We start from the raw sequence: 26,943 nt of genomic DNA on the forward strand, positions 1-26,943 counted from the left end.
GTCAGTACAACAACCCTTCTCCTGCTTGGCTTGAACAATGCATTTCCCCTCACTTCTGCAGAGGTGTTTCTGCGCTGCAGGTTTCACGCTGCAGCCCAGCGCCGTGTCCTGTGTTGACATTGACGAGTGCAGCGAAGCGCCTCACGCTGTTTGCAAACACAACTGCCGCAACACCCGTGGGTCGTATGCCTGTGACTGCAACCCTGGTTTCTTCCTGGAGCCTGACAACAAAACCTGCAAGACCAAGGGTAAAGAAGGCTTCATGAACCAAGATCTCCATAGTTGTGCCTTTTTGTATTCTACGATTAAGTGCCCAAAACCTTATGCTTTTGGAGTTAGATCTTTGACGGTGAAATATTTGAAATCGGATCCTGTCATGCACCAAAATGATCTCTTAATTCTGCTTAGACAAAATGAAAATATTGAAATGAATTTGATGTATCATTCTTGCAAAGTTCAAATCAGTTTCATGGCGGCCTTTTCGTCACGTCTCCGTCTCTAGACGAACCTTTGCTCCTGGCGTCCGTGCAGTCGGAGCTGTTGCTCCTGGGAGTCCACAGCAGCACCTTGCGTCTTCTCTCCTTCGCCAATCGGCCGGTCTTCTCGCTGGATTACCACTGGGCGCAGCAGAGGGTTTACTGGCTGAGCCCCGACTACCAGAGCATCCGCTGGACTGACATGAAGGGGTCCAATAACAAGGGAACACTTATCAAAGGTACGACTGACACCACGTTCAATAAGTCAGTTCCTTGGTTCTGGAGTTGTGCTAAATCTGGCTTTTCCTGCTTTGCTAAGTCAAAATGAAAATGTTTAAACATTAGAACATGAAACATGAAAGCGTCCCACCACGTTCTGTTGCAGGAGTGAAGTCGGATTTTATTGCCGTGGACTGGGTCGGTAAGAACCTGTACTGGGTGGACGGACTCGTCGGCCAGATTCTGGCTGTGAAGCTCAGTGACACGACCGTGAGATCTCAGGACTACACTGTGGTTCTTGGAGAAGATCTGGAGCAGCCGAGCTCACTGGTGCTGCTGCCACACAGAGGGTAGGATGCTCAGTCGGGTTGTAGATGAAATTATAGAAAATCTGTATATTTTTCAGACCCTAGATCTTTCATAATTCCAGGCTGATGCTGTGGTCCGAGATCGGCAGCACCCCTCAGATCGAGCAGTCTGGTATGGATGGTTCCCAGAGGAAGGTGGTGGTGAGTCAGGGGCTGAGCTGGCCCGTCAGTTTGGCCTATGACCTCCTGGACGACAGGGTTTACTGGGCCGATGAGAAGCTGCGCTGCATCGGCTCGGCCTCCCTGGACGGACACCAGGTCAAGGTAAAGTGATGAACCTCGAATCCTGCAGGGGCCGTTTTAAAATTACAGATATTATATATACAGCTCATCTCCCAGCCTCATTATTAAATGACGTTGTCCTTCTCTCACTAGATTCTCCAGTTAGCTGAAACTCCTAGCCCTTTCTCTGTCGGGGTCTTTAACGACAGATTGTTCTGGTCCGACACGAAGAGGAGAACGATCCGCTCGGCTGATAAGAACACTGGCAAAGATCAGAAGGTTCTCCTGAAGAGACCCGGACAGCCATTTGGACTGAAGGTGAGTATTTGGCTTCTAATGATGTCAGCAATCTAGAGGTTCCTAGCAAGAAATTAGTTTTTACATATTCATGTTTCCTCTCCCCCAGCTGATGCATGCCCTGTCCCAGCCGGTCACACCCAGCCCCTGCGATCTCCTGCCTTGCTCCCACCTCTGCCTGCTGGCTCCTGCAGAAAGAGGCCAGTCTGGAGCACCAGGAGCTCCAGTGGTGAGGGGGCTCACGGCAGTTTGTCGATGCCCAAAGGGGCTTCTGCTCTCCAAGGACAAGATCACCTGCTCTCTGCCGATGGACTCGTCTTTCATGCTGCTTTTGTCTCCCACCACAGTCTATCAGGTGAATTATCTCAGCGTGGAGACCAGACCATAGATCTCTCCTTTCTGGTGTGCACGTCTTTAATTTGTAACTTAAAACATCTTTTTTTTTTCTGCTAAACTGTTCTGTTTTGTTTTCCCCCCTTTTTATTTTTCCTCTTACTACTACTCGACTAGATTTACCTGCACACCCTGCAAAAAGAAGGCGTTGCTCTTAAAAAAATGCCAACCAGTCGAGTTTTGCCTCTTCCTGGAGTAACTGAGGCTTCAGGCCTGGACGTGTCCATCCACGAGTTCTCTCTGTTCGTGGCCGATGCAGGACAAGGAACTGTGGAGGTGCTGAAACTGAGCGGCTCCAGGTCCAGGCAGGGGCTGACACCTGCTGGACAAATCCTGAAGCTGAAGGAGGATGCAGTCACAGCTCTGGCGGTCGACTGGGTGACCTCTAACCTCTACTGGAGCAGCACCAATATGCCTGACCTCCACGTGACCTCCCACCAAAACGGCTACACCACCTCTCTGCTGCAGGGATCACTGATAGTAAGGCAGGATGTCTTCTGTAGACTGTCCTCATAAAATAACCCTAATATACAACCAAATTTAATGGAAATCTTAGTTTGGAACATTTGATTTGAAGGAAATTTTGCATTTGTTAATTATTCATGAACCCTAAAATCAACTCTTGGTCATAGATTGAATTTTTAAAGTGCAGATAAACTCTTTCCTTTGCTAAATCTATTATAAATCATGTATTGCCTTTTTCAGGGAACTACATCCATCGCTCTGCACCCCCCCTCGGGACGACTTTGCTACACAGCGATAGTTGCGTCCGATGAAAAGAGCCGGACAGAGGTGAACTGCGCTTGGATGGACGGCCGGGACAAGGCGGTGCTGTCGAGGAAGTCTCTCATCCCCACCTCGCTGGTTTTCTCCCATGAAGGATCCACGATCTACTGGGCTGACCCGGGTAAGCACTTAGAATAAACCCCATGAACTTGATGAGACAATGCAGGTTTCTGCAGGGTCATAAATACATAAGAATATTATGTGTTTTGTACATTTGAGCATTTGGTAGCAAGCAGTCTTTGATTTCATTTAAACTTTTGGGATCCTGTATAAACCCTTTATTGATTTATTCAAATTTCTCTCTTCTCAGGTGAGGGGGTGATCAGCTCTATCGGAGTGGATGGATCAGGTTATAAAACGTATGAAACGGGACCAGGTCTGCTCATCTCCTTCACACAAACCGAGAACTTCCTCCTCTGGATCACTCTGGACATAGGTCGGGCTACTTTTTGTTTTGTAATACATTTCCTTTCACAGTTGGATGTGCTGCTGCTCGGGGCTCGGTGTCTTCTCTCTCTCCTCTGCTGCTCCGTCCTGCTCCTCGAGTAAAATGTCTCACCTTCACTTCCATTGTCTCTTTCTCCCCCTTCAGGCAGCAGATGTCATCACAGACTAATGTAGCACTGAATTATGCAGCCAAGTAATTATTAGCAAACTGCTCTGTCTTCAAACGCTTCCTCTTTGAATCGCTGGCACTTTGTCTTCTCTCCCTCAGACCTGTCCTTCCTGTCAAATCCTGAAATTCACTGACTAATGAACGCATGTTAAATATTCCCTCCTGAATTCTGCACTGCACTAAACTGAATTTTTAATGTTGGTTGATTTACATCTTTACTTTTTTATAATACGACCGTTTACAGATGTGACCAAACTGTGGTTCAGTGACGGACTTCAGCCTAAACAGCTGTGGTTTGAGACCAAGACGAGACTGGTGGAGGTGAAGGCCTTCAGCAACGACACCCAGTCCGGTAGGTTTCTGCAAAGTGGGTCTCCTTTATCGAAATATAAGAGCAAATAAAATGTTATATAACACCAAGTTAAGCTAAAATTCAACAGGATAAAACGACAATCGGGTAAAACATTTAAAATTGGCAGCATGAGATAAGTCTAAGACAAAAACCTTCCGACAAACTGAAATAATGCTCCATCTGTAGATCCAGACACTGACTCATCTGACAGACTGAGTGGAACAGCTTTGGGCTGAATCCAGATCAGTGTTAATTTTGGCAGCTATTTTTGATTTAGTCTTAGTCTTAGTCTTTTGACGAAAATGCATATTAGTTTTAGTCACCTTTTAGTCATTTTAATCCTTCTTAGTTTTAGTCTAGTTTTAGTCGACGAAAACAAATTCCATTTTAGTCTAGTTTTAGTCGACGAAAACTAATTCCATTTTAGTCTAGTTTTAGTCACATTTTATAGCCACATTAAACTCCTTTTCTATAAAAACATATAGCTGCAGCCTAATAGCTTAAAAATATATATTTAATTTTAAATGTGAAAACAAAAAGGGAGAGCAGGTCAGACTGGAGCCGGACACAGAAACTGAACCTCGGTACAAACCAACTGCAGCTTCTGCTCTGATGAAGAAGCTGAAGCGCTGATCTCTGAGCAGCTGAGACCATAGAAACTCTGGTTTTCACTGTTTCCATAGTTAAGAAGCAGTCGGTCACTGAGAGGCTGCTCCACGAGAACGCGCTCTGCTTTCACTGTGTCTCTCTGAGCGAGTGCGCGAGGCGGGGGGGGGGAGCTACGGACCGGAGCGCTATCTGGGGCGCACACACACACATACACACACACATACACAGACACACACACTCGCCCGCTCCTGATACTTCATGACGGCCTGATACGATGATGTTTTAAAAATTATTGTGACTTAGTCAACCACCAACATTTTCGTCTCGTCTCGTCTCGTCAACGAAAATTAAAATAGATTTCGTCATAGTTTTTATTTTCAAAGATTCGTTTTCGTTACGTCTTCGTCTCGTCTTCGTCATGGAAAAAAGGTCGTTAACGAATATATTTCGTCATAGTCTTCGTCAACAAAATTAACACTGATCCAGATGAGCTCAAACACTTGTTAATAAAGAGTTTAATCAGAACAGAGAGCAAAGGAGCAGACTGATAGAATCTAGTTTATTTTTGTTCTGCCAGTGAAATGCTCGCCGCTGCAGTTTGTGGGCGACGTGAGAACATGAGCAGAAAAAAGGACGAGAAACCAAATCGAGATGTGAAACATTTCATGGATACAAATTAATTTTCTGTGACTTCTATAAAAAGAAGCATGACTTCACAAATTGACATGCTTGTATGTCAAAGTCGATATCGCAAGCAAGACGATGTCATGATGTTGATGAGAGGAAAGATCTGAGGCAAGAAGGAGAGGTTGGAAATATAACATTTTCAACATAAAAGTATACGAAAACCAGTTGAAGTTTCGCATTCACCAAATTGTGGTTACATTTGAGAAGCAGATGAGAAACACTGGTGTTTAAAGCTCCTCCAGTGATGTTGAGTCACAACATGCAGCTTTAACACGGAATATTATAATGTTGCAATCAGAGTTGATTTACCAGGAGCTGGTTGGACAGAAAAAATAAGCTTAAGGATCTCGATCACCCCCTGGTGGCTGGCTGCAGTGTAGCACACAAACTCTGCCTTGTCCTTGTTAGTGGCTGGAGCATGGACCAAAGGTAGTACTTTTTTTATTTTGTTATAGATAGCTCTTATCACACGGATGTTTGTTCAACTGTACATTTTTCTGGTGAGTAGTGAAACGTCATGACGCTGGCTGAGACTGACTCACGATTGAGTCAGAGTGTGTGTCGGGGCTGACTGTGGTTCTGTACTACGCAGGTCTGTAATCCTCACCGACAGGACGTGCAGCACTTGGATTTCTAAAGCAGAAACCTGCCGGACTAGTTTGTTAGTCATCATCATCATCACAAAGCTTTTCACCTCTACTTTGCTTTCTGGAGAAAGCAGCTAAAGTGTTACTGGACACCCCGGGCAGAATGAAAAGCCTCTCTTAGGCTGGGCTTGAGTTGAATAGAAGCTGATGTGATAGCTGCAGGGAGACGTGAGATCAGACGCCTGTTACAGTTTTCCGCTGCAGTGGGAAAGACGGACGATGAATGGAGCTCGAACACACACTCACTGTTCCCTCCTGATTCTTCTTCTGACCTGTGACACACACAGTATTAATATATTCAAAGCAGCGCTGCTCTCTTGCGTTAACCAACATCCTGCTGCTGTAATTGGAGAACGGATTGTGTGTTTTAGTTTGTGTGTGAGGCTGCTTCTCAAATCTTTGTTATCCATGTTTTTTATTTTGAAATCCAACCTTTTTACTTTGAAAATAATATACGCAGGCACACGTATGCCAAGTCTTCAGACATCTGCAATCAGCAATCAACATTCTGAAGAAATACCAATTAGAAATACTATGATTTACAGTATAATTTCCTGATTATACAGTATCATTTTCTTACAAAAATATCTTTACAAAGTATCATAATGATTTTAATCACAAATTAAAGTCTCTTAAATTATTTAGTGCCAGTATTTCAGATTTTAACAAATTCTGGAAATCTGATTGGCTACGAAAACTGAGACTTTACTCTAGTGCAAAATATGTTGTGTCGCCGAGCACGTCAACAAATTGACAATCGTCCAGAAGCACGCGTGAATAAGAAATCCTTGCACAACATCACATCAGTCCTCAGTTGATCACACACTGAAGCCAGACGCCCTTTAATAATACTCAATTATCCATTGACAAATCGTCACACCTTTTTCCTCTGAATCTGGGCGTCACCACAGTCTGAGAGCTGTCATTCCTGTGCCTTAGTTCAGTGGTATGTCAGCCAGAAGGCCCTGATTTATGTAGACCGCAATTAAAAGACTAAGTTTTTGATTACCTGTTGTATACTATTGTTATAATCTTGTGTAGCTAATAAGGACGTGTAAACAAAATGCGGTATCGATGAACAGAAAAAATTCTACGGACACTTTAAGACCTGTGAAATACTTTAAAGAACGTGGCTCCAAATAAAGTGGTCCCTCGGTTATATCAAGTATATCAAATTGTTAATTATCTATAAATTAATCATTTTATTTCATTTCATTTATCAAAATCCATGACCCTCACCTTCCTCTCAGACATCAGTTTTCATTTGGACTTCCTTCATCTCCTTCAGGAACAAATGGCTGCTCCGACAGTAACGGCGGGTGTGCCCATCTGTGTCTGGCCTTTCCTGGAGGTCGCACGTGTAAATGTGGCGAAGACTTCTACAGCGTCGGCGCCACTTCCTGCGCCCGCCTCCACAACTGCCCGGACGGAGAGCGGTCCTGCTTTGATGGAACCAAGTGTATCAGCAGCAGCAGGTTCTGTGACGGACGCGTGGACTGTCAGGACCAGTCTGACGAACTGGACTGTGAGTGGGTTTTAAAGGTTATGAAGTACAGCAGCATTTTTCTTGCCTAGAAGATAAAAACCCAGCACATAGGATTCTGTTTATTTGCCAACTTGTTATAGACTCCAAAAAACATGAATAATACTTAAAGATGCTTATTTGTTTTTTTCCTCATTTGGTCATGAATATGTTACATTATTGAGAAATAATTTGGTCTTATATCAAAGTTAATATCAGACTTATAATATATTCATAATTGCTGCATATTTTCAGTGATCTGTGGCTTTTCTTGGTGGTTTATTTTCTCCTCAGGTCCAAACACAGACAATTTCGGGAGCAGAGCCGGTGATGACCGTCCTCATGACTCTAACTCTCCTCACCCGAACATCCCAAAACACGAGAACGCTCTGGAGTTTAAAGACTGTGATCCCCAGCGCTGCCACGGTCAAGGTCACTGCGTCGCTGAGGGTGAAGCCGCTCGCTGCCAGTGCTCGGCCGGGTACAGCGGAGAGTTTTGCCAGGAGACGGAAGGTGGATACCATCACGGGGGGGTCATCCTCGGCGTTTTCAGCCTCGTGGCCTTGTTGATGGCGGCTGCTTTTGTCTTTGCAAAAAGGTAAAGACAACAGGTTGTTTTCTTTTACCCTGAAGAGAGGGATTCACTTCGAACACGAGTGGTGGCCAGAAGACTGTCGAGCAAGATGTTTACCTCCACACAGGAGTTTTCATCTCTGTTTGTTTGTTTGTTTATCAGCAGGATTCCTCAAACTACTTTTTTCCATGAAACTCTAAAGAGACATGGGCCAAGAAATAACCTTTTTAAAGTTGTTTTATCTCGGAGTTTAAATTTATACAAACTGATATTTACATGTGACCAATTTGTTCCGGCTTGATTAGATTTATACTGAGTATTTGACCCGTGTGCCTTTGATTCCTCAGGAGAGCCTGGGCGTCCATCAGGAGCAGATCCATTGAGAAGGAAACTCTGTTGGCCAACATGGGTCTGCCGTCTGAAAACTACGATTCTGAATCTGAGGTAGACACATTTTTTCTTTTTAGAAGATTTTCCTACCTATTATTATAACTGATATTTTTCTTAAGTACGCCTTCATTAGTTTGGAAGATTTGATTATTTCCGTTCAGTTTATCTAAAGTTGATTTGCTCTGTTCTTCCTCCTCAGGAGCTGGAATCCCCAGTCGACACCAAGAACCCAGCGTTTATGTTAAAGACACTCAAACCTAAATAATCATCTGCATCCGCTGAGATGTGGAAAAGTCATATCTGATCCTGGATTTCAACATGCTGATGCAGACTGTATTGTAATAAATCAAATGTATAATGAACCAGTAACCAGACTCAGTTTTGACCTCTCATCCATACTCACACATCTCACTAGTGAACTTGTAATATCAGGTTTGTTTATCTCAGTTCACTTTGAATGTGACGAGTTGTTGTCACAGGTCCTCGTGTGAATCTGTGGCCCTTTTCGTAAACTGAACCACTTTCAACCAAAAACTTCCTTTTGTTGTTCTGGTTCCTCTTTCCCTCCGATTAGTTCTATAGAAACACTATCGGCATTAAAGGTTTCTTTGTTCATTTACTTCCACCTGTATTTCAGACAGACTTGATCCGGTATCACACCATGAGCAGTTCAGAGGCACTCGTCTATGGAAACTCTAGAAGAACAGATTCTGTTGAGAAGAAACGGCAGAAAATGATTTTGCTCTTAAAGTCCCTTCTCAAGATAACTACCAAAGTTAGGACCTGCCCTTTGACAACTTTCAGCTGTTCATTAGGATCCTTTAGAAATGTCTTCTCTTTGCACAGAGTATTTATCCAAGCCGCAGGACTGAATCCAGGACAAAACACAAGGATTCTACAACTGTATGATCTGCTGCACAGGCATGTCCCTCCTGAGAGCTGTGTCCTGTTCCAACCTGCCTTCTCTCTCTCTTCTCTATCCCCCTGTTGTCTCGCCCCACACCCTCTGCTTGGTCAACAGTGTTGTCGTCCTCAGGTCAGGGTGTGTGTCTGTGACTGCAAGAGAACATGCAAGTTACTTATCGTCCAGTTGCAGCTTAGAGAGAAGACGTGTTTATTCTGATCAAACCAATACCACATTTAACATTTGCTTAACTTTTATCATTTTAGTTGAGGTGGATCCTGGTGCCACACACATGAATTTATTTTCCCCATGCAGGGCTGCCAGAGCATTAAACATGAGTCACAGATTACCCTGAAGCAACGGATTGGTCATGAGCACACCCCTTATGAAATGTGAGGTTGCTCCAGGAACGTGAGCAGCAGCCGCGAGTGTTTGGCTTAAGCCCAGTGAGAGATAAAGCAGGAGAAGGAGGAGGTGATGTGTGTCTGTGTGTGTTTATGGTAAAGAGCAGGCAGGTATTCTAAGTTCTCAGCTTTCTTCCTCATCCCGCCTTCCTTGTGTGACTGATTCCCTCAGAGGAACAGGAACTTTCAATTCTTCAGAGGAGCAGACACACACACTAACACACACACACCTGGGGAGCGATACAACCAAGACCTAAAACTCGACCACCTTCGTTTCAGGACGTCCCGACTGCATTCTTTGTTCATGTGAGTAGATGGGTTTTCATTTTGTCACTGCTTTCCCCCCCCCCCCCCCCCCCTGTAATCTGTGCTGGAGGGGAACCTGATGAACAAGATGCTTTTAGAGGCAGTAAAACTTCACCTAAAAGCGATTTATCAGTTCTCCTGCCTTGCTCAAGAGCTTTAGAAAGTCTCGTTTCTTACATTTTTCCACATTGGTTATTTGCAATTTGTGTTTGGGACCAACTCCCGAGGCTCAGACTGTCGTTAGAACATGTTTTACTGAGGAAGAGAAAAACTGTCAGCTTACTAGTCAATGTGCACTTCTCTTTTCAACACACCTTGACTCTGTGTTTTGTGTTCACCTGAATCATCTGTGAACTTTTACCTCCATTTACTTCATCCGTCAACTAGTTGGATGTTTTTTGAATAGGAGCCGACCACATGTTAAACTACCTGAGTCCGTTTGTGTGTTGCTGGTGCAGATGAAACGTGCACATCCGGAGATAATGGGACGAACAATGATCTGGGTTTATCACGTGGGAAGAAGAAGTGAAAATAACTAAATGGACTAACATGGAATAGTTGATTTAAGTTGTGTGCGCGAGCAGGCTGCTCCTGTTTTGGGTAATTTGTTTGCAATGATTTAAAAGTAAAATATCTCTTGAGGGCAAGTCACTACAGGACAAGCAGCTCTGTGGATATTTACATTTCCTTGGAACACGACTTAGTCTGTGTCAGAGTATCTGGTTTCATTGTTGTTGATTCAATGTGAAAACTGTGACGGTGAATGTGTCCGTATGAATCTACATATATTACATTGGAGTTCATTCTTAATTAAAAAACACAATGAACATTCGCTTCCTCAGACTCTGTGGTGGGAAACATCAGATCTCATCCGGCTATGAATCATAAACTGTCCCAGTAACATAATGTCTACCACATTCTGCACTGCACACAGTGCTGTAATTATGACTGATGTTTTAAATGTTAGTTTGCAGGATGTGCACAACATAATCACATGCTGCACCTTAGATAGAAAGATAGAGAGATAGATCTGGTTCTTGGTCAAAGGGAAATTGGGAAAGTAGAATTAGAACCACAAAGCAGGTAAAGATACTTTAGGCCTATATTTACAATATGTATATACACAGCAAACAACGAGATAAGAAATAGAATGAATTATAAAATTAGGATTTAGGTTATTAAAATTTTTTGTAATAAAACAAGGGAGAGAAATGTGGTCGTGAAAAGGCTCAAAAGAAAAACTCACTTGTCTGTGGTAATAGATCAGATTTGTCTGTTTAAATCTTTCCCACAGTTAAAATGTTTTTATTTCACTGCTCTCAAATCAGATTTTACAGGATCCGTGTGTGCAGACCTCAGGGTCGTCCATTAGACCAGTGAGAGACACGCAGCTCCCAGTGAGAGGTCTTTGTCTTCTCTGTGTTGTGTTTACCTATTGTGTTTCAAGGTGTGTCTCCTCCATTCAGCGTCTCTCCTGTTCTCATTCCATTCCCCCACACAGTCTCCCTCCCTCCTGCCATGGCCACTCTTGCATCCCTCCTCCTTGCCCCCCGAGGCATCGACCTCAGCCTGCCCACCTGCGGAGAGAGACAGTGCAACAGCCACGGGGCCTGTGTGTCCCCTCCGGGTGGGGGGGTCAACCTGTTGTGTGACTGTGACCTGGGCTACCAGGGCGAGTCCTGCGAGGACACGGTGAACGGGTCGCTGAGCGTCCCTCTGACCCTGAGTGTGCTGGGCGCCATCATCGGCGTCGTGATCCTGGCTTTCATCATCGCCAAGGTCCGGCAACATCAGAAGAAGAATCGCAGGTACTGAAACCTCAAGGAATTTGATCTTTTACCTCTATTCATTTTAACAAACCGATTGTGTCTCCTTCTCTTACTTGTGTCTTCGTGTGAGCTACTGGATTGATGAATTTCCCCCTGGGGATGAATAGAATAAACTTTATCTATATATTAGACTCATGGCTGATACAACCTCGGTCCTAGGACTGTTATTATATCACTTGAAGTGTCAATATTTTTAGACAAGAATTAAATCATTGAGATTTATATTATACGCTCAGTTATAAAATAAATATTTAAAATATAAAATATGTATAAAAAGACATTTTGGAAATATCAAAACTTAATTAAATGATAAAACACAAGCAGGATTGAGTCTAGACCAAACCCAAGGAAGATAGGTAGAGCTTTTATTTTGGTACTTCCTGTGACTATAGCGTAATAGCGTATTAGCGTAATATTTACTTTCATCACATTTATATCAACATTCACATTTTAGATTTAACATTTAATGTGTACCTCTACAAGTTAAGTAAATGTGATGACGTTCTTGTGACTGCCTGAGAGCACAATACCCATCAATCTCAGATGACATGTGTAAATAGACAAAACACACAAACATTAAGAAAACATGGTTCACCTCCTGTCGGCAACACAACACAATGTTACTGGTGACGTAAGATCAGAAAATATTTGGAAACTAACTGTTTGTCTTTCTGTTTCGTCAACAGGAAAAATGCTGCAAAGAAATTAGGGCATGACGTTGTTGTGTAATGAGAAGAGTCTCCTTAAATCTGAGGTAAGGTGCTGACTGGAATTACCCATTATGTATTGGTTATTGAACATTTCGGGAAAGTGTGTGATATGCAAATCAAAGGATGGACTATGTGCACAATCACCAGACAGGAAACAAAGGACCCAACATTGCTCAACAGCGCCACTAGTGGTCAAACATTCCACAGGCTCCACCTTTAAGTCACAAATTACTTCCACCTTAAAATCTGTGTCTCTGAGTCTAAATTTGGGTTTTGAGTCTAGAACCATGGAAGTTGTATTTATTAATTTATGAAACTTAACTCTCACAGATGAAAGTAATAATTCTCTTATTCTCATGCAGGTCAACCACCAGGGCTTGCAGTCCAGTTTGTTCAAGTATGTTTCTGACAGAAATGGACTCAGTTACACCCGTCTGGCACAATGTCTGACTTTTTACCGCAGCTGTGGGACAAAACCAGAACCTCCAACACTGAACTGGTAAACTGAACGTTTACTGAGAGAGAGACTCGACTGATTTTATTATCATTCGCCAACTTATTTGACACTAGCATCCTCCATACATCTGTGGATTTCTTAGAATCACAGCTAGTCACTGATCGTCCTGTAAGATTTTACTGATTCATCAAGTAGTGACTTGATTGTTGTGCTGTTTTGTGTTGTATTATTTTGTGCACCACTGACTGAATTAATGTTTCTATTTTACTTTTTGTCATTTTCTCTAAACACAAGCTTTTTTCTCTGAAGTGAAGACTCGGATTGACACAAGAACATAGAAGATAATGTGTTTTGATATGTGCCTCTTTTCTATTTTGTGCAACAATGAGGAGAATATATTAATTTTGCTCAGAAGGCAAACGATAACTGATGATTTACGTTTCTGCTGCTGCACACAACACCTGGCGACTGATCCTGAAGGTAGAGACCGAACTGTCCCAGCAGATCACCATCACCGATCCAGACAAAAACATGTTTATAACGTGAACTGACCGAGAGAGAAGACTGTGGTTTTTTATTTCAACCACGGAAAACGTGTTATCGACCAACAGAAACCACGACGTGTGCCCACACTTTCTCAGATCCTGTTCTGCTTCATTTTAAAATTCCTCACGTGCCATAAATGTTTCACAGGTTTTAACACAGGAATGTTCTTTTCACTCATTTGTTTGTTATAAATGGTTTGTACCCTTTTATGCCTATTGAAGCTGTATATTTATCTTTGTACAACATTTTTAAACCTTCAGAACTAACTTTGAAAATGTGGAGCAAGCTATAAGTCTGTTTTAAAACTTATTTCTTTATCCATTAACCGGCTGTTTTTCAACTTTCTTGTTTATTTTCTAGCATATATATTTTTATTATTTAGGCTGAAGACAACACTGGATTTTAAGTTAGCTTGAGCTGCTGTGTTTTATTTTCAACATTAAACTCATACCACGTGTATGGTCTCCAGCTTTCAAATAAAAAGTGAAATCGCCCCAACAAGCCAGTGGTTTATATATAACTACTGTATAGAAGTGTATATAAATAAATTCAGTTACTGACATGAAGACATTGTTTATTTTTGTCGGGTAAGACAAACAAAAACTAATTTGGGAAGTCAGTCCTCAGTGTTAATGTTCACCCAGTTTGTTTCACTGATCTGTGTATTACTTGTCTCCTCAGAATGTCACTAATTGTTACTTAATTCTGCCCAATCCAATTAAAACATAATTATTCAGTTGTTCCAGTGATCTGCTCTGAGGTACTGTCAGCATGTATTAACAGTGAAAACAGACAACTGCCAGTATGTGTGTGTGTGTTGAGTTTACTCTGAAAAACTGTTAAAACTTTCTCTGGGATCCAGTGACACGAGCTTCTGTGTTTACTAACAACAAATACCAGGTGATGAATACAAATTATGGAAGTTAACCTCACTGGTATTATTACACAAGACGACATGTGTCTGTTTCAACAAGGAAGAGGAGGGACCTGCCCTGAGGGTGAAACCACGTCGAAGCCTGTTTCCGGATTAATGAGCCATCTTTGCATGTTTGTTTTGCAGGAGGAGCTCAGTGAGATATTATGGAAATTTGTAGGTATGTTGACATTGTGTAAAACTACTGGTTTTACAAATAATGTTTAGTTTAAAAACCACTGGGAGTGATGGACAGTTTGGACACGATGAACTATACACGTCTGAGAGTGGAGGAATGTGAGAACGAATAAACATAATAATAAAAGTTATTTATAGTTTGTCACACCCTAAACAAAACATCTCTTCCAACCCCAACCTGCAGTCTGATCAGTCTCTGTCGTGGCCACAGTGTTTCATGATTAACACGAGTGTAAAGGATTCATTTAGACAAATATTATAAATAACAGTGTAAATAGACAGCACCTGACTTCCTCCAATAGTTTCTCCTGTGTTTATATTTACTGTTCTTCCTGACTCATTCTCACAATAAGGCTGAGAACATGAAATAACTCTGGAGCATCCGAACCACAAACTTTATCTGAGACATCAGCAAACTAATGTCACTCGTCGTCTTCCAAGTCACAGGAAGTGGACGATACAAACTCTTCCACAATAAAACTCTAAAATAGTATCAGAGGATCCATCTCGCTACACAGAGCAGTGAGCGAGCACTTGCAACTGCTGAGTTTAGAAGTCTGCTTTATTTCATACTTCTCTTTTTGAAGAGCACATAGCCGTTGACATGTTTTGCCTGTTATAATATTCAATACTGCTTTGTCAACTCAAATTACACAGCAGCCTATATATGTCTTATCTGTATTCTTTGCCTCAGTTAGCAGGATGTTTCATTTGAATTCACTTTTAAACTTTAAACAAGGAAAATTAAAAAAAGGAAAAATGTATTTCGAAGCATCACCGAAATAAATCTCGCTGTGGTCAAACTGACTTATCTGTATTGAAACAGATATAAAAGGACATTGGCTCTGTCACTGTGATCCACAGACGTTAAACCATCACTATTTGTATTTGTCAGAAGTACCAGTTTGGAAACTTTTAATCAAATTGCTCCGACCCACTTATCTTTCCCTCAACTTGTTAAATATTCAAAGCAATTATCAGCAAGTCTACCTTAGCTCATACTTTATTTCCATCTGTTTGAGCCGATACCTTCACATGACACAGTCTGTGTTTGCTCCCGAGTCTGAGCCTCAGAGAGAACACAAAACTAACATTAGCTTTAAAAGAGCCTTAATCTTCATGCAAATCAACTGTCATTGGTTGTAGTGTCTTCCTGGTCTTCCAGGGAGAACTGCCTCGTCTTTCCCTGGGGTCCACTTCAACGACAATAGACTCAGAGTCATGGAAGGATTGTTCAGTACAGTGCAGCCTTGTTTCGAGACGTTAAGCCAGTTTACACACAAGAAGCAATGCTGCTGGACCAGTTGCTCTTAAACCGGTCAGGCTGCATTGTCTGTAGACTCATGTGGTTCGGACCGAGCCGACTGGATGGCAAGGAAAGAAAAACATCTTTGAGAAGTGACGTCGGGGTGTACGTGTGTTTGAGTAGAGCTTCATAACGACTTTTCTTTCATGCAGGAATCTTTGCAGGTGTGGTGGAGAATCTGAATGTTCGAGATTCCTGCACTGAAAGGCAGCATTGGATCTTTCTTGGGTCCCTGAACATGATGTGTTTGCATCAGTCTGTCACATTAAAGATGCTTCATCCACTTTAAATGTCTCCAAACTTACTCTCCCTGCAGCACAAGAGGAATAAATCCATATGTATTTCAATTAAAGTACTTTTAATAGTTGTCTAATCTCTAATCTCTAAAAAATACAATGCTTTTCCACGTGTTTCTGCAGTGAAACCTTTAATAAGTTTGCTTTGCACCCTTCCCGCCACTCGAACAAGCAAGACAAACACAGTTAAGTTACAAAATAAAGAGACCAAGTCGTGTCTTATTCACAGTGACCGTTTAATGAACTGCACTTGTGCCACTGAGCCACGCACGGTGGGACAATATTGATCAGCTCAGGATGCTTCTCAACAGGGGGCCCATCCTTCTATGAGCTCGGCCACATGTTGTAAAGTGCATTAACAACACAATATTTACATTAAAAAAGAAAGAAGTTGGATTAGGCAGTGATCACAGGGAGAAAGACACATTTTTTCCTCAGAGAAATATTTACAAACGGAGTTCAGCATCATTTGCAGAAAGTTAAAAGACAGACGAGGCAAATCGGTTCCTCCCTCCTCGATTCACTCAAGGAAGTTAATCAGAGAATCCTCCACTTTCCAGACTTAATCTCTTTTCGCTGTAATATTCTTACAATCCTCTACTACATCATCCTACAGCACAGCTAGAGGCACATGGGTGTAATGATGTCAACGCTTATAATGACACTAATCTGTAGCCCTGACCCCCTATTAAACATTAAACACATTATTCTCATAATACACAAATGCCTTCAAACACTTTAATACTATGTTTTAATTCATTCTTCCTCATTCATGTAATAGTGAGTTTACATCTATTTAAGGGTGTTTGATCTCTGGATAAAAAGTATTCAGCGCCTATGGTTTCACACCAGGCAACAATGGTGACTTAAAAGTGATACCCCTGAATATTAATAGGCTATTTCTAATATAGATGGTGGATTGTAAAGTCATCACTCCAGGACTTCTTCCTGGAACAATGTCCACTCTCAGTTCCTTCTCTCGTGTCCCTCCTCAGGTTGTGTTACCCTCTTAGTGCGCCCAGATGTGTGAGTCCAGATGTGTGAGTCCAGATGTGCTCCTCACAGGTCAGCATCGTAGGGTCTGCCGCCGTACGAGCTGTTGTCTGTCCGGACCGCGGGGCTCTTGGCCCGGGGGAAGGACACATCATCATCCATGGAGTTCCTGGAGTAAGGCACGCTGCTGCTGGCGTTGCTCCGGTCCGGACGGCTCAGGCTCGGCACGACGACGGGTCTCGGTGGCGGCTTGGATCGGAACCGCGGGCCCGCGACGTCCTCGACCCGCCTCTCGCCTCGGTTCTTCCCGCCGCAGCAGCGACAGATGCCGATGAACATGACGAAGCCGCCCACCATTTCGAATATCCCGCCGATGTAGCCCAGGATGATGCAGTAGCCGACCTTCACATTGATGGTCGGGCTGACCGTGGCGACCTCCTCGAGGATGTGGGTGTACCAGGCGATGGGGATGATGGTCATGACGCCCGCGAGGAAGAAGAGCAGTCCACCCAGGCCGGCCGTGGTCCAGTTGGGTTCTGGTTTCCAGCAGCGGACTCCCGGGATGGCCACACACAGGCCGATAATGGCAACGATCAGGGAGGCGACCATCAGCCCCTGCGCCGGCTCGATCACCTCGTTTCTGAAGTACGCGGTGTCCACCAGCCCGCACTCCGGCCTCTGGGAGGACGGGGTGGTCCTGCAGATGTCCCAGATGCCCTGCTCGATGTACTCGCTCTCCGGGGAGTTGGGGAGATTGTTGAGGGTCCTCCAGTTGGGGGCCACGGTGGCGACGAGGGCCAGCACCCAGCCGCAGGGAACCAGGACCATCCCAAAGATCAGGATGCCCGGTGTGCGAAGGGACAAGCGGACCCACTCCTGCGCGGATCGGCTCGGCATGGCTGCTGCTGCTCGCTGGCTGTTGTTTGCTAAGCCTTGTTGAGTCCTAAACAAGGAGTAGTAACTTCTGAGAGAAGTGACCGAGTTCTGACAACTTCAACAGCTGCGCTTATAAACAAGTCGGACTGAAACCACCCGGCGGTGGGCGGGGCTCCTGCCTCACCTGTGCGCCAGATAGGACACAGGCTCTCTCATCCTCCCTTAAAGAGATGAACAGAGAGGGGGGGGGGGAGTTTCGACTAGACTTTTATGATGCAAATGTCTTATGAGTGATGAGGAACACGAAAAACATCCGTCAGTTCAAAGCTGGAGGCATTATCAGCAAAAAAAACAGCCCATTCTATATTTATTCCCATTAATGTATAACTCACACAAGTTGGTATTTTAAAAACTTTTAAATAAGTCTGGTTTAGTTTAAATAACTTAAAATGACTGATGAACACGTAAGCCCAAACTAGACACTACATCGCACATCCTCAAAAGTACCATGTCTCATAATTTCATCAAGATTTCATAATTAACTCTCTGAGAATTCGGTGAAAATTATGGAAAAATCCACGACCTTACAATTACAAAACCATTCCCGACCCTTTCCACCAAGACTCAAGGAAATCTGTGCAGTATCTTTTTTTTAAGCAGACAAACAAACAAAGTTTTGTCCGGGTTAATGAAGCAAATACATATTTTACAGCAGTTACTTTATAGTTGAGGTTTTCGAGCTTTTGATTAACGTTGGTGGTTAATCTTTGACAACAGGTTTGCGATCGACACAATAAAACCAGAATGAGACTGAAGCACAAAACTCGGTAGCTTTTATAAAACCTCAACAGACTCTAACTGGGGCCTCGGCTCAGGAAACTCCTTTTTTTAAATCTATTTTGAAGAAATTTCTGTTTTAATCAGGGTTTAGTTTAGAAGAGGAAGTCGGACTGAGAGATTTCAAAGTGTGATTAGGTGGGAACTGTTTTCGATAAGAATGTAGTTCTGCAGGAATCCAATGACAACAGCTCAAAGCCCGTCCTGCCTCTTCCTCTCTCTCTCTCTCTCTCTCTCTCTCTCTCTGTTCCCTTCTTATGTCACATCTAACTGTTGCTATGTTTCACTTAGTTTTTGTTTCAAATATGAACTATTCACACACGCTTAGCTCAGTTCAAAACCCTAAAAGTGAACAACTTACAAGACATCATCGAGCCTTGCACACTACCATCGTCTTCATCAACCTCACAGGGGAAGTGGCTGACCTGTCTAAGTCTATGAGAGGCCCAAAGAGCTATTTATTCTTAAACAGGCCACTTCTCAGCTTCTTGTCGTCCCCGCCCAACGACATCCTCCCTGATTTTAAACCACTGTGGCATCTTGTGATTGATGGTTGTCACCGAACAAGACACACCTTGATCCTTTATTTGAAAAATAACAAACAGCCAATTGCTTATTTTTAATGGGAAAAGATGAGACGATGACTTTATACTAGTTGTGTGACGCTTGTATCTATAGCCTCGGTAGTTGTAGAAGTTAAGGACATAGAATAATTTCTCATTTTTGAATCTTTTCTTGTGAGGATTGGACTTCAGGCTAAGTTTAAACTCTGTAACACTAAGATCGGTTGGAGGAGGAATGTCGACAAACCGACCAGGCAGAATTTTGCTTATTCATCCTCTGACAACACAGTCTTTTAAAAACAACATGTGATCAGCTGATCGGCTTGTGGCTGGTATACACAGACATATAAGTGTTGCATATTATTAAATATTCTTTACTTTTAATTGCCATTTTGGTGCAGATGTCAGGGCCCATTTTATTTGCCTCAGTCTTAAAATGTTTTAATCGTGTTTCAGCCATATAGTGCACTTTGTTTTAAATAGTGATGTATAAAGAAAAGTTTATTATTATTAATATTATCATTCTGGATCATCTAGATATATTTCAGAGTTAAATAAAAGACACCATTAGTGTCTCAAATCATTTAATGAGTATATTGTCCCTTTGGTAAACTGTGGGTCTATTGACCAATGTCTTCAGCCTTCAAGCAGAGATTTAGACTTTTAAAGTGCCTGTTGGCAATTGAAACCAAACTTTCTAGACCCAGAGAAAAAAAGTTTCGCAAGCTTTCAGTGTTGATATGCGATATCAATTAATCTCTGTTCCAGGTTCTGTTTCTGAGCATCACAAAAACGATGCATGAATGTATCCGTGGCTAAATTTATCCTAGCATTTGTGTAACAGGTCATGTTACAATTCAGTGCAGAATGCATTTACAAGATGCTGGAGTATTGTGGTTACACTTCTTGGATACAACACTGACACACAGGGACTGATCCCTCAAGCGGTACTTGTTCTTGAGTTCTGATTGTCAACCAGTGTATGAGAATAGATTGTGCTCAGCATGTGATCAGCAAAGTATGAAATTGAACCTTTATCAAGAAACTGGTAGCGTAGTCATACACATGCTTATAAATAGCACCAGAGGCTGTGAGCCAAATTTCCAATCCTATAATCTCTTAGATCATATTTTTAGTTTTACTCTTTTAAAAAAGCAAACACAATAACTGGAATATTTTTCCGTCATCTGCAGCCCTTGGATTTATTAATTGATATTTGTAGCTTGGATTCCTTCTCAGGACAGAAAATGTAGAATTACGAAACAGGATGCAACTTCAGTGGAGCAAAGGGGGAACAGTAAAGTGGAACCAAACCAGTGTGGTTACTAACATACCTCCAGACAGAGTCAGCTGTCAGTCACATAAACACACCTTCCTTATAAGACCTACCCAGTTATTTGATTGAATAAACATTAAATATATTTAAGGCTCGTCGATTAAAACCATTAGCATTAAAAGCCACTGTATTAGTCAACAATACTTGTAAAATGTTGTTTATATTATTACATATGGATAAGAACGATTGATTTGTATTTTATTATTGGAAATAAGATAAAATCATATACCAACACATATACACATTGTAATTTGTGAATATGGGCTTTACAAATACAAGTTTATCGATTGATTGTTTGACCAGTGTGTCACATGTCTTGACTCACTTTTTCAATTCTATAGTTGTATAAAAACATGTTTTAAATTTCTCAATGCCTTGTAACATTTGCCAAAAATAAACAGCGTGTAAAGAAAAACCTGTTATTGTATATTTGTATAATGTAAACTTTGTTATTTGTCATATGTTTTGGTCTTATCACTTGGTTTTCATGCTCAGTCTGAAGAAAGCCAAGGTAATTTCTTCATTACCAATCATCTCCCCTCGATGGCGCTATTGTTTAGAGCCAGGCCAGTTGACACTCATCAGCTCATCAATTACATCACATTCGATTTAAATTGTGTTGATCCCTCAATTATAATCAGTCTCTGTCTTAATCATTTATACACATTTGATTGTATTGTTCAACTGAATGTGACGTAAAAGCTACGAAGGAAATAAAATGTGGATACAATTGAAATCCTAAATGTGCACAACATTTTCTTTATGTCCATCAAGTATCTGTTTAGCTTTTTGCTTAGTTATAGAGCAACAACACAACATGAAAGAGATATAAAATTATTAAATCAAAATATGAATATAGGTACAAATATTTCGTTTTTGTGAAGGTGAACCCCAGCCTAGTATTTTCAGTCTTCCTCCGAAGAAAAAAAAAATGATGCACTGTATTTTTCCTAAATCTCAAATAACTTGCCTTAAATGTCAAATTGTTGTATTTATATATATGTGTTTTTTTGTAATGTTATTGAATGTGCTGATGTAGTTTGATAAAGTGTGAACCTGTGAAGGCGGAAGTTGTGTTTCCTCGACCGGAAGTTGTCACCAGTGTTTTGTTGCTAATGGGGACTGTTGTGTTGTGAAAATGGCGACGCCTCGTCGCTCCTCTCAGCAGCAGCAACAGCCGAATTCCCTGCTGTCCTCCCCGCCCCGCGGCTCCTCGGGCCCCGGTGGCCCTCCTGGCTCTCCTCCGGCACCCGTCGACGATGCCGCCCCGCTTCCTCCCCGGGACGGATTGATGGAGAGCCCGCCTGACGGTGAGGCAGACCCGGCCTCTCCCACAACTACCACCACCACCACCGCTACCAACAGCAGCAGCGGCTCTCCATCTCTGGCCCTCACCGCCAGCAGCAGCACAACCAGCGGCAGCAGCAGCAGTGGCAGCTCCCCGACCACCACCGAGGGTACCGGGAGCAGCCCGGGCTCCACGCCCGAGTCGGGTTGCGGTAACCCGGGCAGCAGCAGCAGCAGCAGCAGCAGCAGTAGCGGTGGTGGTGGAGCTAACGGTGCCTTCAGGGAGCTGTTTGAAGCCTGTCGGACAGGGGATGTTTCCCGGGTGAAGAAGCTCGTGGACGTGTTGAATGTGAACGCTAAAGACATGGCGGGACGTAAATCCACTCCTCTGCATTTCGCAGCAGGTAAGAATGACCCAAAATCTAATTTTCAACTCATAAAAAGTCATTCGCAGACAGGCTGTGCAGCTGGATGATGCGTTCAGGGACTGGAGTGACCAGAAAGATGCTAACCAACACTGGAGCCACTCACTAGAAGTGTTAATATGTATTCAATTAGTTTGTCAGGATGATAGTGAGTACGTAGAAGTACTTTATTAAAACAGGGCAGAAATATAATAACTACTTTTTCTAATTTTCATCAGTGTAAACAAAGCATCTATTGTGTGTTAAACAGCACTTCCCAATAACAAAGTTCAGAAGGACACACGCATGCACTACACAACTTGAGTTACTGGTGGTGAAAGATGATTTGCATTTGTTTAGTGTTTTTGAAATTATATTCAAATTTGGGCAAGTGAAAATGCAAACATATTTGAAGCAGACAGCGGACTGACGGTTCCCTTTTAAGTTTGTTTTCATCCTGACTTTCTCTCTCTTGTACAAACAGCATGTTATAAGATGTGCATTTTAAAATAAGCTACCCAGCAGCTGCAAAGGGCCCATGGACCTTTCAATATGCACCTTTTATTCTGATAAGGTCTAAAAAAAACTGACAACAGTCCATTCTACACATTTAATGAATTTATGAAACTTTTGCTTATTTTACTTAATTGACTTCTTCCAATATCTCACCTACACATTAGATAAATACGTTGAATCCTTGTTACCACACCAGAAACAAGAATATATAGATATCTTAAGAGGAGACATGTCACACCGTCTGTGTTTATGTTCTTTTTGACAAACGAGGAAATATTCTGCTTGAATTTTATTATCTGGAACATGTCACTAATTCATGCCGCGGTCCGTATTAACAATTTGTCTGACAAAGCAGTCATGTCTGCAACTTAACAACTCGGGCGTATTTGTGAATTTGACGTCATATTTAAACATTGGCTATGGTGTAACACGAGCCGGCACACCTATTAAAATGGAGGGCATTTAATTTTTTAGCCACATGCAAAATCTAAAGCAGATTTGAATCGAGGAAGGAAAACAACCCTGGATATCAAAAGAGCAGTTCACCTCCTCTCTTCCACGCTTGACTCTTTTTTAATTCTGTCAACAGCAAAGACTAAAAGATGAAAATCAGAGACCCAGCTGCTTTACATCTCTCTCTTTAGTCCTCAGCAGCCTGAACAAGAACAGATTCTCTCTGTAGTGAAGCGTCACATTTTCTGAACTTTCACAAACAGCTGTGACTCATGCTTCACAAAACAAATACGTACTTTATGATACAAAGTATTGATTGATTCTTGGAAAAATGAACCAAATGACAAAGCTGAAAGTTCTCAGAAGTAAAAGAAGACAGTGGACAGAATAAAAATCCATAACAAGGCGGTAAAACAAAAGCTTATTTTGAATGTTATTTTATCTCCTGCTCTCTTTTCTTCACGTGTCAGGTTTCGGGCGGAGAGACGTGGTGGACCACTTACTTCAAACAGGCGCTAACGTGCACACGAGGGATGACGGCGGTCTGATCCCGCTCCACAACGCCTGCTCTTTCGGTCACTCTGAGGTGAGACTGAACACTGGAACATTTCAGACTTGTTTGTGTTGTTTCTGTCATTTGTATTATTTTCAGGATGGAATATATTGTGTCGCTGCCTTTCCACTGTGCCTTTGTGATTTTGACAAAGCCAGAGGTAAAGCTAAATATTATACAGCCTGTGTAAACACACACGTGTGCTGTTGTCGAGTTTCTGCCGACCCCAAAAAATACAAAGCGCACATTTATCCTCACAGATCACATTGAGAAAAGCAGAACATTCATTTCCATCGCTTATTTGAGATTCTGGTCATCCCCTCGCTACTGATGATGTTCTGGATTATCCGTGACAGATGTGCTGAAGCTTTTTTTTTTCTCCCCGTCCTCCTCACCATTAACCACAGTGATGGGTTGAGTGTTTACAGTTTCAGTTGCGTTAAAGGCTTTTAGAGGCTTTGTAGGAGAGCACTTTGCAACGTCGTCACAGAAGTGCTGTGCTAATGCTGCTGTATGATCACAGGGATGATTAGCATTATGATGGGAGTAAAAGTACTGCCTCCAAACTGAAACCGCTCAAAGTTGTTGTTGTTTGTCTTGTTTAGTTTTTTGATTTCACTTTAACTAAAAGTGTAGTGGGTGGCAGGCAGAGAAAAGTCAGGCTTTGATCTTCCACTGTCTAACTCAGGCAGCAGCTTTTATAGGTCGTCAAATTGTACATTTGTTAAGACAAAGATTGAACACTAAGGCATTGACAAGCAAATTTTGTTAACTTATAGCTATTTAATTTTTTTAAATAGAAGGTTTATATTCCTCAATCTAAAATAAGTAATTCCCAACTCTAACAAAAGATCAGCACGGGCATCTATGAAGTTCAAGTTAGAGCCGGACCAACATAATCGATGATATCAGACATATCTTTTTCTGCATTAATGTTTGCTGAAAGGAAAACAAATGAATATAATAATAATAATAATTTGTGCAGAATAAAGAGGGTTGAATGTTCTCTGTATGTTGTTTTCAGGTGGTGTCCTTGTTGCTGTGTCAGGGCGCCGATCCCAACTCTCGAGACAACTGGAACTACACGCCGCTGCACGAAGCCTCCATCAAAGGCAAGATAGACGTCTGTATAGGTAAGTACACAAAAACACGCACGAAAAATATTGTGGACCAAGTAAACGTGTATATTGTATGTTTTAAATATCCATATCTCTAAGACTGAATTGGTCTGAGTTGTGAAGACAACAAAAACACTAAAAACTAAGTCCTGCTGGTGCAGTGAATGTCATTGCTTCCTCCTTGTTGTTTTATTACCTGCGGCTATAATACTTTTGCTAATTGTTAGATATTAAATTAAGTTTGTAATTGCGTGTACCTTTTTGTTTTAAGTGCCTCCGCCCCCCCACCACTCCTCCAAAGTCTCATTCCAGAGTTCTGGTTCACTAAGTAATTTTTTAGAAACATAAATAACCAAGTATGCTGTTATTTACCATTAAGCATAAAGCAGCAAATAATGTATAAATTGCAATCACTGTGTTAGTGCTTATTCTTCGGCTCACACAGGGGACAGAAGAGCATTGATTTGTTTGTCCCACAATATATGAGCAGCCACCAACGTAGTTTTAATTTAAAAAGTGAAACAAACTCCACAGGCTCGGTTCAGAAGCAGCAGCAGCAGTAAATCTTAGAAACATGAACTGAAGAACAAGCCACTGATCCCTGAAGTAGACAAGATGCACCTCAGCGTGAAAACCTGCAGGTCTGAGCACTGGGTTGTGTTGTAATCGTTATGATCTTAATGGAAAAGCTTTGCTCGGTATGAGTTATAAGAATAAAATACTAACGAAAGGCTGCAATGAAAGTCGGTGTCACCGTGTTCTGAGTGCTGACAGCGAGAGGGAGGAAAAGGTGCGTCAGTTATTTTATCTCTGATGATCAATTTGCAAAATTTTGATCTCGTTGTCGAGGCTCAGAGCAGGTGATTGATTTGTCAATAATTTGAATGACATAGAAATGTAGATGAAACAACTTTCTGTATCTGCATGATGTGCATTAATAGTTTTTTAGCTAGGATATGCCCCTAAATCACACACACTGCTCCTTTAATTCACCATATCTGATGAAACATTTGTAGGTTCATACATCATTTAGCTTAAACCTGACTAACGTGACTCTCAGATTGATTTTAAGCTCTTTTCTGCACTTCTTCTATCACAATCACCGCTTTACCTTAGAATAACTTTTTTAATTCCAATCTAACTTAATGTCAATCCTTTATGTTTGTTTCACAGATGATCTGATGACACATTGTTAGCAGTCCTATTCATAGTTTTGGATTGTTTCAAGCCACCACAGACACTGAATTGATAATGTTTTCATGAAGCTCCTCTTCTTTTTTGTTGCACAAATGTAGTGGAGCCATAAGAGCCGTTAATTTAAGGGCATTCATCAAACTGTAACGAGCTTTGGTGAATCCAACCTTGAACACTCGTACCAACGAACCTCCCAGAAAAAGGTGACATGTAGGATAAGAAAATGAAACTGTTCTTGCATGAAGCCGTTTTTTCTCTGAGTCACAGTGACCGGGCTGTGGAGGGACGAGGTCACGCAGAGGATGTGCTCACTGCTTTGGTTTTTCCAAAGCCCTTTCGCTAATTGTTTTTAGGCCACATTTAATTCACTTCTTTAACAGTGTTAGGGTGAAGGACACAGACGAGCTCTGATTGGTCCAGAGCAGTGAGCACGACTGAGCACTATCATGTCGCAGCACTTCCAATTTCAGAAGATAGTGTTTCATAACATTTTGTGATGCACGAAGATGATAAATACGCTTTTATTCTCGCGGTTCAAAAGGTAAATATTTTCAGGTCACATTTCCAATTTGTTGGATAATTTGAAAAGCTGACTCCTCCACTGCTCCCATACATCTTTTGCTGCCCTCTGGCACAAAGAGAAACTGCAATACACATTTCCACTTATCATTTTCCAGCCCGGGATGTGCAGCAATAAGAGTTTTGCCATTCTCTGCATTATTATAAGAATACTGACGAAACATAAAGCAGATTATCAAGTTTTATGTGTCTGTGTAAGTTTCATTT

At 42.0% G+C, this 26,943-nt stretch overlaps 3 protein-coding genes and 1 long non-coding RNA gene across 4 annotated transcripts in view; 3 read left to right on the plus strand and 1 right to left on the minus strand.

The window, feature by feature from the left end:
• The first annotated feature begins 5,407 nt into the window (after positions 1 to 5,407).
• On the plus strand, positions 5,408 to 8,423 carry LOC128425250 (low-density lipoprotein receptor-related protein 2). The gene is made up of 6 exons (XM_053411782.1): positions 5,408 to 5,525; positions 5,618 to 5,958; positions 6,961 to 7,197; positions 7,489 to 7,792; positions 8,116 to 8,212; positions 8,358 to 8,423. The coding sequence occupies exons 2-6, from the start codon at positions 5,892 to 5,894 to the stop codon at positions 8,421 to 8,423; spliced, it is 771 nt and encodes a 256-aa protein (XP_053267757.1). The 5' UTR covers positions 5,408 to 5,525; positions 5,618 to 5,891.
• A 1,021-nt stretch (positions 8,424 to 9,444) lies between these two features.
• On the plus strand, positions 9,445 to 14,063 carry LOC128425110 (uncharacterized). The gene is made up of 4 exons (XR_008333091.1): positions 9,445 to 9,772; positions 11,274 to 11,580; positions 12,288 to 12,355; positions 12,674 to 14,063. It is a non-coding gene; the product is annotated as an uncharacterized LOC128425110 (long non-coding RNA).
• A 2,183-nt stretch (positions 14,064 to 16,246) lies between these two features.
• On the minus strand, positions 16,247 to 18,029 carry cldn23.1 (claudin 23.1). The gene has a single exon (XM_053411617.1). It carries the CDS (start codon positions 17,915 to 17,917, stop codon positions 17,087 to 17,089), a length of 831 nt encoding a protein of 276 aa, XP_053267592.1. The 5' UTR covers positions 17,918 to 18,029; the 3' UTR covers positions 16,247 to 17,086.
• A 3,726-nt stretch (positions 18,030 to 21,755) lies between these two features.
• LOC128424524 (poly [ADP-ribose] polymerase tankyrase-1) overlaps positions 21,756 to 26,943 on the plus strand; it is a 65,973-nt gene continuing 60,785 nt past the window's right edge. Inside the window, exons 1-3 of the mRNA XM_053410732.1 lie at positions 21,756 to 22,323; positions 23,763 to 23,878; positions 24,870 to 24,978. Coding sequence (XP_053266707.1) covers positions 21,771 to 22,323; positions 23,763 to 23,878; positions 24,870 to 24,978 — 778 coding nt within the window. The 5' untranslated portion in view covers positions 21,756 to 21,770. The remainder of the gene's footprint in view (positions 22,324 to 23,762; positions 23,879 to 24,869; positions 24,979 to 26,943) is intronic.

This window comes from Pleuronectes platessa, chromosome 19 (genome assembly GCF_947347685.1).
Source record: "Pleuronectes platessa chromosome 19, fPlePla1.1, whole genome shotgun sequence".
In the NCBI taxonomy this organism is placed as follows: domain Eukaryota; kingdom Metazoa; phylum Chordata; class Actinopteri; order Pleuronectiformes; family Pleuronectidae; genus Pleuronectes; species Pleuronectes platessa.

Bases quoted from the DNA above. Each gene is read 5' to 3' on its own strand.
- cldn23.1 (XM_053411617.1), bottom strand. From the start codon at position 17,917: ATGCCGAGCCGATCCGCGCAGGAGTGGGTCCGCTTGTCCCTTCGCACA.
- LOC128425250 (XM_053411782.1), top strand. From the start codon at position 5,892: ATGAATGGAGCTCGAACACACACTCACTGTTCCCTCCTGATTCTTCTT. The intron at 5,959-6,960 runs GTATTAATATAT...CATCTCCTTCAG, and splicing joins TCTGACCTGTGACACACACA to GAACAAATGGCTGCTCCGAC. The intron at 7,793-8,115 runs GTAAAGACAACA...TTGATTCCTCAG, and splicing joins GCTTTTGTCTTTGCAAAAAG to GAGAGCCTGGGCGTCCATCA.